This window comes from Corvus moneduloides, chromosome 13 (genome assembly GCF_009650955.1).
Source record: "Corvus moneduloides isolate bCorMon1 chromosome 13, bCorMon1.pri, whole genome shotgun sequence".
NCBI classification, from domain to species: domain Eukaryota; kingdom Metazoa; phylum Chordata; class Aves; order Passeriformes; family Corvidae; genus Corvus; species Corvus moneduloides.
In genome coordinates, this window is record NC_045488.1 from 11,730,583 (window position 1) to 11,742,709 (window position 12,127).

The 12,127-nt window shown below is 45.5% G+C and overlaps 1 protein-coding gene across 2 annotated transcripts in view; it reads left to right on the top strand.

The window, feature by feature from the left end:
* Nucleotides 1-4,203: 4,203 nt before the first annotated feature.
* Nucleotides 4,204-12,127, top strand: part of MAP2K5 (mitogen-activated protein kinase kinase 5) — a 119,898-nt gene continuing 111,974 nt past the window's right edge. For both annotated transcript variants that reach the window (XM_032122633.1, XM_032122634.1), the window contains exons 1-2: nucleotides 4,204-4,432; nucleotides 9,958-10,006. In XM_032122633.1, the coding sequence (XP_031978524.1) occupies nucleotides 4,298-4,432; nucleotides 9,958-10,006 (184 nt within the window). In that variant the 5' untranslated portion in view covers nucleotides 4,204-4,297. The remainder of the gene's footprint in view (nucleotides 4,433-9,957; nucleotides 10,007-12,127) is intronic.

Below are 12,127 nucleotides of genomic sequence, written 5' to 3' on the forward strand. Positions count from 1 at the left end.
GAGTGGCAAACATGATTAAAAGCAGCCCTTCAGACAAAAACTCTGACCAAGGAAACTTTCAAGTTTAAAACGTAAATACCAGATTATAACACCGATTTTTGAACAAGATTACAAAGTCAAACCTGGCTTGTTCCTTAAAAGAAGAAGTGCCATTAGATATGATTGTTACATGCTCAGTGATTCATGGGCCTGCTTATGTACTTTGTGAGATATGAATTATTTAGTAAGAAAAATCACAATAATTTTGTTGTTACTCAAGAATTTATAGGTTGACAGAAAAACAATTATGCAGCCCCTGGAGCTGGTCTGAAGAGCTACAGGAGCATCATTAACCACGCACAGCGCAACTGCTGGAGTTACCTTGTTGTTGTGCATCATATAACCTGCTTTATTTCAAAATAAATTCATAATTTAAAGCAAGAACTAAGCATTTACTAATTCAGCCTAAATCAAGTTTACTGTTGTTATGGTTTTTTTCAGTCCAAGATGAGTTTTCTGTGAAAAAGAGCTTTAAAAGATGTATTTGAGGCCAGTGAATTTCCCTGTGAACTGAAGATAAGATGAATTTATTTCCTGGTATTTGGGTCCCAAGCAGCCCTTTCTTCTTCCAGAGGAACTGCACAGTGATTGGGAGGAGCAGTGGAAAGTTTGGTGGAAGTTTTAATGCCACTTTTAAGGAATCTTAATCAATACATGGTGCACTTGGTGAGTCTTTCCAGGAGGTGCATTTCCGGGAAGAATATGTTTAGAAAGCCTGGACACTGTTGACCTATTTTTCTTGAGCCTGAGGGAATTCAGTTTGCTGCACTCACAGGCAACTGGAAGGACAAAAATGTGAATTTCACCATGATGTGTTATTTATCAACATAGAAAGTTAGGTATTAATATCTTTTCAAAAAGACAGGAAAATGTGTGCTCCTAAAACAACCATCAGGTGCCATTTTCTGTAGGAAACAGAGTTTGTCCTTTGTTATTTATAATTCCAACCTAGAAACTGGTGTAGGGAGGAAGCAGGGATGATAAATTGAATTTAGTGACCCAAGGGCCGGCACAGAGATCCTGATTCCTCCCCATGTGTTTTCTACTCTGGGTGTGAATTACAGGTGACACGGCACAGCACTGGTAACACAGTATTCCGAAATATTTTAATAGTTAAATGGAACTATTTAACTCTTCAGTCTGTTACATAAGAAATACATCTTATTCCTAGGTCAAGGCTGGAAAAATGCTAGTCGTAGGGAGGTTAATGGAGATGCTGAGTAGGATCCAGAATGAACTCACAGCACTTTCTGTCTCTGTCAGCATCCTTCTTGTTCCTCGTGCCCTTTTATCCAAGGGGATGAGTGCAGGACTAGAGGAATTTGGGGTTGGATCCTAATGCTGGTTTTAATTCGCTGCAAATCCTGGCAGGGCATTTTCACCTGATCCACTCCTGAGAATGAGCTCCCATCTCCTTCTTCACGGCAAGGAAAACCTCCTGAATCCACGTGCTGGGGCAGGAATATTCAAGAGTAGGGCTAGGGGAGTGAGCTCCTGTTTTCTTCCCTCCTCTTTTTACAGAGTTCTGGTAGAGGGACTCAAAACTCCATTATAGGATGTTTGTGACAGAGCAGAGATAGAAAATTGCTTGTGTTGGGCAGCTTCCTTTGCAGTGGGAATTAAACAATAACTTCTTTCCTTACTTTTGGAGGGCCCTGCAAACTCTCCTGCTGAGCACGGTGCAGGCAATCAGTGGAAGACAGCATTTTCCATGCTCACGGAGACTCCTGCGAGATTCCACGGCGTGGCGAGTCTAATGATTTTCCTCCCCTCCTGTGTCAGCACTCTTGCTTTTCCCTGGAAATAAATGTTTATTTCCTTGCCGTGGCCACCTCCGGATGCTCTCCGTCCTCTCCAGCGGCGCTGGAAAGCAGCAGAGAGCAGCAGCACACTGCAAGTGGCAGCTGCTTGGAGCCACCAAGGGAGGATGTTTCCCCCTCACAAATAAAAACAGAATTTGGAGAAGTCCTGGGCTTCACCATCCTGTAATTAAAGCATTGATACGTTGTTCCTTTGCAGATTTTGGATGGTGTTTCCTTGTGGGTAAACAATGACTTTGGAGATGTGGTTATAAATATTGTGTCAGCTGCATTTAGTGGGGAAAATCAGGCTGCTTCATGATTTTTTAATGGGGATTCTGGAATCCTTGGACTGTGGCAGAAACTTTTTAAGGGGAGATTCTTGGGCTACTCAAATACAGAATTTCAGGAATATTTTATGGTACATATTAAAAAATCATAGATTGTGTTCTTGCCACACAAAATTTCCCCCAACATTAAGAAATAGTATATAAAAATAAATGTTGGTGACGTCTCATAGCAGAACTTCTGCAGGATGATAAAATAAATATCAACTATTTGTTTCAGATGGTGTATTTAGAATGAAAATTTGTGATTAAACTTGCGTTTTAAAGAAGTCTATGGCAAAATCAAACCTGTATCACTAAACATGTACTTGATGTGCTGTACTCCTTAAGATATAAAACCCCTTCAAGTTTGATTACACAAATCAGAATGGGGGATTAAGGTTATGATTAGCCCTGGAAAATCGACGTAATATTTATGCAAATTTGGCAAATTGAGTTGGTTTTCCCCATAGTCTTGTAAATGAAAAAGACATTTTAGAAAAATTGCAGGTCTATAGAAATTCTATCATTTTGTATCCTATTCTTTAAAATTTAATAGAAAATGAATCTGATTGAAATGGAGCTGACTGAAAGGTACACAGGGACTGCAGGTAAAAGGTTCATTTGAACAGAAAGATGTCTGTGTGGGCACCATCAGTCCCTTAGATCCTTAGGAGCTGGGGCTCTATTAATTTTCAGTATAGGAACTAAATTATAAAGTTATTGAACAGAGAGAGAATTTATCTCTGTTAATGGCCATTGAATTTTTTTTTTTCCTAAAGCTCAAACAAAGTAGAATTCGAATATGAGGAAGCTTGAAGACGTTTCAGGAATTAAATATACCTCCCATTCCCCCCCCCTCCCCCCCAAATTGATAATATAAGTCAAATAGTCGAGCTTGTCAGAGATGATAATGTGAAAGAGTGTGATAAAATGCACAGATCAATAGTCCACAATTGAGATTAATGCTCTTCACTTAGAAAAAAAAAAGAAGTGGATTGTTTCATGCTGCAGAGCTGTGGGGAGCAGAGAGCTTTCCCTGTAACTTGTGCCAGTGAAAAGCTTGTTTTAAAAGCTGAATTTGGTGTTTGGTGGCTGGGGATTGCAGAGCTGTCAAAACTCGTTCTTTGCTGCGGAGGTGGATGGGGGTTTTCTTTTGTCAGAAAGATGGATCGTGATTTGGAGTGGGCTGATTTCAGCTGCATCACTGACAGACGTGGAGTAACTCGGCGGTGAAAGAATTGTACCTGGACAACAGTACCGGAGATCTGGAATGTGAAGGAAGGGTGAAGCGTGTGACAGCTGTTGGCACAACTGCTCCAAGCCCCTTCACCTGTTCATGCAGATGTTGGGCTGTCACAGAGCCCATTCCCAGTGCTCATTCCCGGTTTGCTCTGCAGGGACACCGAGGCAGAGACGGGCAGAGCGGGCGAGCTGGGCACGGACGGAATCACCGAGGCTGGGAAAGACCTCCGAGGTCACCGAGTCCAACCCTCAGCCAACACCACTAATCCCCCCTACCCGCGTCCCCGAGTGTCACATCCGGACGCCTCTGGAACACTTCCAGGGCCAGAGACTTCCCCACCTCCCTGGGCAGATTATCCCAGGGCAGACTGGCACGGCTCATGTGTTTGTATTTGTGTGTGATGGGATAACCCGGACAGAACGCCAGGAGCCCTCCGGGATCGGCTGCGGCCGGAGCAGCCCCAGCCCCTCCCTCTGAACCGTGACCACCGGCAGCGCTGGGGACTCTGCACTGCTTTCAACAGGAACCCCAGCCTGGCTCGGCTTGATTCGCCATTTAGCTGCGCTTTTCCCGTCAAAACACAAGGCACAAGAAGATGAAAACAATTAAACGCGGAGCGCTGGCGCTGCCGGGGCGGGCACACAGCCCGGAGCCGCCTCCTCCCGAACCATGGCGCCGCCTCCCCTTCCTCCTCCTCCTCCTCCTCCTCCTCCTGCCGCTGCCGCACATCCCCTCCTCCCGGGGCTCCGTTTTGGTTCCGGGGCAGCGGCTCCTTCCTGCGGGAGGGTGGTGCAGGCTGTGCCCGGCCCGGCCCGGCCTGGCCCGGCCCGGCTAGGCTCGGCCCGGCCCGGCCCGGCGGCCGCAGCATGTGAGCCCGCGGGGCGGGGATGCTCTGGCTGCTCTGCGGCCCCTCCGGCGCCATGGACAGCCAGGCGCTCGTCATCCGCATCAAGATCCCCGACGGAGCCGCCGTGGACTGGACCGTGCACTCCGCGCCCCAGCTGCTCTTCAGGGATGTGCTGGTGAGTGAGCCCCACCGGGGGCCGGGACCCCCTTCCCAGCCCGGGGGATGCGACCGGGACCCCCTTCCCAGCCCGGGGGATGCGGGGGATGCCGGGGATGCCACCGTCCCCCCGCTCCGTGCGGAAAGGGGTTCCCAAATCCCTCCCTGGAAGGCGGGAGGTGTTTTTGGCGTGTCCGCGCACGAAAGTTTTAATGGGGAAGTATTTTGGTAGGGACTGACAAAAATGCCCGTCCCGGGGCAGCGCCGGTGTTGCCGAGGTTTCGGGAGCGGGGCCGGAGCGCGGTCCGGAGCAGCCGGGCTGGGGGATCCCCGCCGGTCCTGAGCATCGTGGTGTGGTTGGGGCTGGAAGGAACCTTTAGAGGTCCCCGAGTCCGCCCCCCCGGCCGTGGGCAGGGACACCTCCAGGTCAGGGCATCCCCGCCTCCGCGCCTTGTGGTGTTCGAGGCACGGCTCTAGGGCGATGGAAAAAGTTGTGCTTTGGGAATGAATATTCCCTGCTCAGGCAGAGTAACGGGCTCTGCACCTGGGCTGGGGCCGCACCTGCTCTTGGTGGTGTTTCCCGTGCCTGGGCTGGGGCTCTGTTGTGTCTCCCTTGCCCTCCTGCTGTGTTTTTTGTCCAGTTAGGATGCTCCGTTTACTCAGAAATGGGAGTGGGTATTTATCCCACTTCTTCTTGACTGCATCCTTAGGCTAACAAAAAGTCCAGTGCTTGTGTGCAGGTCATACTTTCTGCAGCACGCCCTCACCCTTCCTCCCCAACACATCCATGCTGGGACTCTGTGTACCCCTCTTTCTCTAAAGAAAATCTTCCCATACCACCCATCAGGCGCATGTTTAATTTTTACTTTTGTTATTAATATTGGAGAGAGATGTTGCAGATGCCTTTCAATATGTTGCATTCTCTGGGAAAGATATGTGGGTATTAAGGGGTTGATTTGCTGGAAAATGTTCCGTGTTGGGCCTAGAAAGTTGCACAGGTAACTGGAGCAGATGGCAGAAACTCCAGGTTTCATTCTTCCAACATTATCCAAGACTTTCTGTAGAGGGAGGAGTGGGAGCAGAGCTTTTGACAGACCAGGGAGGTTTGTAGAAGGGGCAGTTTCCCCTTGGTGGCTGCTGTGAGTTTCCTTTGGTTGCGCAACAAGCCCAGGGTGACCCACTCTGCCCTTAAACAAAAGTGGGGCAAATGAGTCTGGTTTCCTCCACACTCTGCTTCATGTTTTCCATTTTTTCCCCCAAATAAAGTGAAATAACCACTGATGCTTGGACTATCCTTTGCCATTCTAGAATGATTGTCAATTTAGGTTGGTTATTTAGAAGTAAGTAGAGAAATCGTGGTCAATGGATGACAGCGGATCTTGAGTTACACTTGTAGTGACCTTGAGTCACGTGGCAGTGAAGCTTCTGGAGAGCTCATGAGTGTAAGAGAAGTGAAAAGATGAGGAAGGAGGGCAAATTTTGAGCTTGAAACATGTTACAGCTCATTGTTTTTCACTGCTGAGATGTTTTTAAGGAGGGATCTGTTGCAGAATAGGCAGAGGGACCATGACAGGATCATACATTACTGGTTTTGTTAAAAATCACAGTTTCTGTCATATTCATGTTCAGTAATGATAGAATTGGAGAATGGTTTGGGTTGGAAGGGACCTTAAAGTCCATCCCATTCCACCCCTGCCATGGGCAGGGACACCTTCCACTATCCTGGGTTGCCCAAGCCCCATCCAACCTGGCCTTGGACATTCCAGGGGCAGACACAGCTGCTCTGGGCAACCTGGCCCAGTGTTTTCATCTTGTCACATCTGTGCTGGTGATGATACTTCTCAGTTATTCCCTGTTAGGCTGTTGCATCGAGGTGTTGGTGGCTGTGTTTCAGGAGATGCCATCAGAGAATGCACATGCACTTAATAGGTCAGATAAATACAGGAGTTAAATGAAATAAGGCTTCAATCCACTCAAGAGTGGTGGCTCTGTCACCACCTGGGGCTGGGAGCCTGGTGGGGAGGGCAGGAATGGGGCTGACCCAGTCCTCTGTTGTCCTTCTGCCCTCAGGGTGATTCCTCTCACCTGGAGGGCAATTACAGAGGGTTTGTGTGTTGGAGGAGCAATTAAAGAGACTGTGGAGGGTTCAGGTGTTCCCTACTGAGGTAAATTATTGAACAGCAGTAATCCAGTCAGCCCCCACTTTTCTCCCTGTCTCCCTAAACAGAAGATACAGGAATTTTCTCAGGCTCTGAATACTCCATGTGGGGCTGTCTGGAGCACACCAGGCTCAATCCCACTCCTTGTGCCTGTGTCTCAAGGAGTTTGATGGGAAGTGCTGTCCTGCTGGAACTGCAGAACCACGTTTGTGAACCAGTCCCAAAACCAGGTGCACACCCCAGATCTTGCATCCATGGGAACTGAATTAGCTGTGCAATAAGGCTGTTCTTTTTCAAGGTAGGTCCTATAGCTGTTTGATGTTAAGAAAGCCCCATAAAATTATCTTTGAGGCCAGCAGGGTTTTATTTTATATTTTTAGGTGATGTTTAAGCTGATTTTTGTTAATTTAGCATCCCAGTGAATACAGATGAGTGTAGCCTTGCAGCATTTCAGGCTAGTGTGCGACGTTATTTCCATCCTCCTTTTTCAGAGAAGCTGTGGTGCAGAGTCACCCAAATATCCTGTCCCTCACCCTGGAATAAGCTGTTGGAATCAGGAGGCTGATGCTCAGAGCAATGCCTTGCACATTAAGTGATGCATTTCCTCACTTTCAGCTGCTCTAATTCTGTTCTTTGGAGGAGCTTTTGTGGGCACTAAACTGTGCAGCAGGGATTCAGTCCTGGTCCCTGCAGGTGTGGGATCCATGGAAGCAGCACTGCTTTCGGTCATTTCCTTGATTCCTTTCCTACACTGGATGCTCAGAGCTGTTCTTCATGATGTCACTTCAGATAAGTTCTCTGTATATCAGCTTTGTAGGCCTGTAAGTTACCAGTAACTAGATTTATTTTTAAGGCCCCACTAAATGAATTACAATAAGCTTATTTTTTTGTCATCAAGCTGTCTGGATTCCTCCTGTCACTGGACTATTTAAGCACTTGGTGTTAATTCTGAGTAACTTCACGTTGTCATACTGAGATAAAACAAGTTCTAAGTGAAACATGAGAGCTGTGGGTTCAATATTTACACTGTCATTTAAGCAGAGCTTTCACATTTTCTGCTTTCTCACCCGTGCTCCTCCAGAGAACAGATTTGATGGAGTTCCTCTTGCAGCTGCTGTTCCCTGATTTTTCTCCTCATATTTAGAGGCTTTTCAGTTGTGTAAGATAAAACAGAAGCCATCCCTTATGTAAACCCACTTGAGCAATGCCTACAAGTTGTAGTATTTTATTGTTCATGATCTGTGTTGTGATAGTAGAAAATCCCCATGCATGTGTAATCCACTGAAATTTAGAATAATCCTTTAAGCTCGGGTCACCCGGGGGTCTGTGGGGTGTTTGAGCATGGAAATGGGATGGAGCTGCTGCAAACACTTTGGGAATAGCACAATGATGAGGGGATTTCCCTCCCTCCTTCCCTCCACTCCCTGCCAGGCTGGTTTCTCTCAGATACATTCATTTCATAGAATTATTGCAAGTTGAACAAAGTTTTGGTGGCTCTTGGTGGCGTTTCCTGCCCAGCTGTTTATTTAGCATAAGAGTTGGGGTGTATAATTCACTTATTGATTATTAGTCACCTTAAAGAGCCCTCAATGCACAGAAAAAGTTGTTCTGAAGGGGTGCAGGAAAATAAGATTTTTTAAATCACTATTTCCATGCTCTCAGAGCTTTGTGAGGTTTGGAGTTTTCCAGGCAGACTTTTGGGGCCATCAGAGCTGCCTCTGTCAGTGCTGTGCTTCCACACCCCTTAAATAGAGGTTTTAAACAGCCTAGAACAATTTTTAAATCCATTTCATAGAAGCAGCTGTGTGCCCATATATGAACATTTACAAGCGGCTTAAATCTAACACAATTAAAGTGTGTTTGCTGAGGAATTTTCAGTGTTTAACCAAATGGATTTGGAAATAATTAGTTAGTACAGTCTTCTGTTCAGGCAAGACTAATTTCTTATTAGAAATAGTGGCTTTTGACAGAGGGCTGACAGGGCTGTTAAACCTTGTAGAATGGAAGAATTTTTATTAACATGGCAATGTTTTGGGGGTTGGTTTTTTTTCCTATTTTTGCCTCTACAAATTTACAATTCCATAATTAAGCCATATTGCACATTTCTTGTGTACAATTAATGGTTTGAATTACATCTCTTGATTTATTTCAGCATCTAAACCAAAAAGACAACACGAGAAAGTTTTATAATTATTACTTGCTTCAGTTGGCTCTGTGGAAGTCTTGTGCTGCTTTCACGTATTATTAATTGTGTCTCTGTAATATGGCACAGAATCTTTAATTTCCTGCTTTTTAGATGAAAGAGAAAAATGGAGAGAACAGAAGTGACAGGACATCAGTAAAGCTTTGGTAGGGGGGGTGTTTAGCACCCTGAGAGGCTCCCAGTGGATGTGCTGCAATAAATCCTGGAGTTCATTAATTTCTAATCACTCGGTGGCAGTGGCAGTGCTGGGTGTGACAGGAGGGATCAGGAAGGGGCAGAGCCACGCTGGGCATTTGTGCTGTGCCCTGATGTGACTCCTCACGGATTGGCAGCAAGGGAATGGCTGGAAAAACTGATAAAAGCTGAAAAAATGCTAAAAGCTCTTCTCTGATATCAGCAAAAAAAGGCTGGGTTGGAGCAGGGGTGTGGAGCTGGGAATGTTGCTGTGTTTTGGTATTGTCGGGCTGCCTCGCGTTCTGTGTCTCTGCTCCTTTGGGTGTTTCCAGTGAATTCTCCCCCAACATTTGAATGCACCTCCCTGAGTTTTGGAGAAGTTCAAAGCCCAAGTGAGGCTGACAGAGCCCTCCAAACTTTGTGGCCTCTGCAGAGCTGAGAGGATCCAGAGGCTCCGGAGCTGCTGGGTCCTTCTGCTCTCCAGGCGGAGCGAGAGCAGGAAACTTCCTTGTCTCCCTTCAGCTCCTGTTTAAATTCCTGATGGAATTTGGTACCCTGTGGTCCTTGAGCCTCCGGCAGGGCAGGAGATGGAGCTGTGGGGGCTCAGGGTGGTTGTTTGGAGCAGGAGAAGAGGAATTAGGGTGATGTAAACAGGACTGAAGCAGAAAACAGGTTTTTAAAGCGAAAAAATATTCATAAAGGTCTTTCTATGACTGGCTTTGATCAGTTAGGTGTCCTTTTTTTATAACCCAAGGGAAAAATCGATTCTTTCAACTGCAAGACCAGACAGCACAGAGTTGTTTGCAATGATGATGGAATTATTTGGGAAGAAAAGAGTTTTCCTGGAGGTCACGTGGAGGGGGAGGAGAAGAGCCCAGGATTGGCGCAGATTTGTGTTGTGCCCTAAAAAGTTTGTCATTTTGGGGCAGCGGGGAGGGATTAAAGTGATTTGCTGCAAATCAGGCTTTTCCCATTTGATATTGAACTAAATTTTCCTTACATTTTTAGGATGTCATTGGGCAAGTTTTGCCGGATGCAACGACCACAGCATTTGAGTGTAAGTGTGACTTTTATCAACCCTCTCCTTTGTCACATTGCAGGGCTGTCATTTTAAAAAATAAAGAATATTTGTGGTATTAGTTTTGTGGTATTATTTTTATTATATTATTATAATATTTATTATTTTAAAATAAAGAATATTCATTGTATGTTGTGGTTAAATATTTATGCATTAATGCAACTTTAATAATGGCGCTAAACCAAGCAATATTTTATTATTTAATCACATCTGGAATATTTCCACAAAGTAGCTTTAATTACCAGCGTGACCTTACCATGCTCTTACTCCTCAGTGCAATTTTATTGCTCAAATTAAATGAAAAGTATAAAGTACCTGTAGGTCTGAGCTTAAAATTTCAATCCTCCAATCCTCTCAGCAAGTATTTAGACTAATATCTATTCTTTAAACCCTGTTTATTTTTATTTTTCAAGGGATTCCTGGGGGATTGTCCTATCAGGAGAGCGATCAGCTGCAAAGGGGAGTGTCCCAGGGGATAAAATACTGAACTGGAGTTTTCTTTCAAGTGGAGGAGGCTCCTGCTGTTCCCTTTTAACTTTTATTATATTTTTTTCTGTGTTTTCCTTTGCTGGAGATGAAGTGGCAGGAAGGAGCTGGAGGGGGTTACAGGTGTGATCTGAGTGAGGGGGGGATGCTGAGGGTGACAGAGCAGACTCGAGACGGGGCCTTGCATTTTTATTCAGCATTTCTCCCCTTTTCAGAGCTTTGTGGCTCATTCTGTCTTTAGATAATCAAAGGAAACATTGATTTGTGGTCCATCAAGTGCTATTTAGTGCTCTTTATCTTTTTTTAGGATGTTTGTGTTTTCCTCTCCTAAAATGCCACAAGAACAGAGAAGTTTTATTTCCGTAGCCCCGACTGTTTTCCTGCCCTGCTTTTTAACACGAGACCTGAGCAAAACCAGACTCCAGACCTTGCCATTTATATATCTTTTTATTATTATTTTTTGTTTTAATGATTTGTTCATATTTGTTTTACATCCCTCCCACATCCCACATTAGCTTTGTTTGAACTTCATGCTCCAGCAGCAGCCGCTGCCATCAGGGCAGTAGCCCATAGTAATGGTGCCATGTGCAGAAGTTTCCTGGAAATTCTGATTTCGTTGTGCCTTCCAACATCTGCTTCTGTGCCTTCCCTCCGTGTCTCTAGTCTGTCATTTACATCTGCACAAGCCCATTTCCCCTGCCATTTAACTGGCATCTAAAATATGTTATGGATATTGATGCTGGGTTTTTTCCGGGGATTTTTTTTCCCTGTTGAACGCCTGGATTGTGCTGCTTTAAGTTTTGTTCTCACCTGCTCCATGGCTGCTTCAGGTGGGGATAATTGTCAGCATCCCAGGCTTCTGAGCTCTTTATTCTGATATTGTCACCCCCAGCAGTCCCACCTGGGGCTGCTCTGCTCCGGCTGTTGGACCTGGATCTGGATTTCCCACTGCTCTCCACATCCCTACAAATAACCCCACTGACAACATATGGCCCCTCACGATCCTTTTATCCAAACTCTGCCATTTTCCACATTTCTGACACGCTGCAGATTTCGGGGAAGATTGCTGCATAATATTTGTTTGCCATCTGCTGCACTCTGGTATCTTGTGAGGATTTCTTCCTCCATTTTAAGTGGCATTAACAGAATCCAGCCAGGACGGGGGATTTTTTTGGTTCTACTCTTGCTTCCCTAATGTGCTGGAAAATCGGATTGCTGTGCTCTAGGCAAGGAGAGAAGCCTGGAAATCTTTCTGAATCAATTTTTGTATCCGGCTACTTTTTGGATCCCGTGGTGGGGTGGCAAAGGAGCTCTGCTCAGGTTCAGGCAGATTTTCTTCTGGGTTTACTCTTTGCCTGATGAGTTTATATTCAGCTTTTTTTTTCCCCCCTGCCTTTTCATCCACGTATTTTTAATTTCTTCTGTTTGTACCACCGTCAGGAATCCTGCAGCTCTGAGAACTGAGTTAATTTCTCAGTCATTTCAAAGGGGTAATATGGGATTTTTCTAAACATTTTGCCAGAGTTTTCCTTTTTTTCTTTCCTTTATTTTTTTTTTTTTTGGTCCCAGCTCAGTCTGTTCCTTCTCCCAGACCTTTTATCTGTATATTCATTC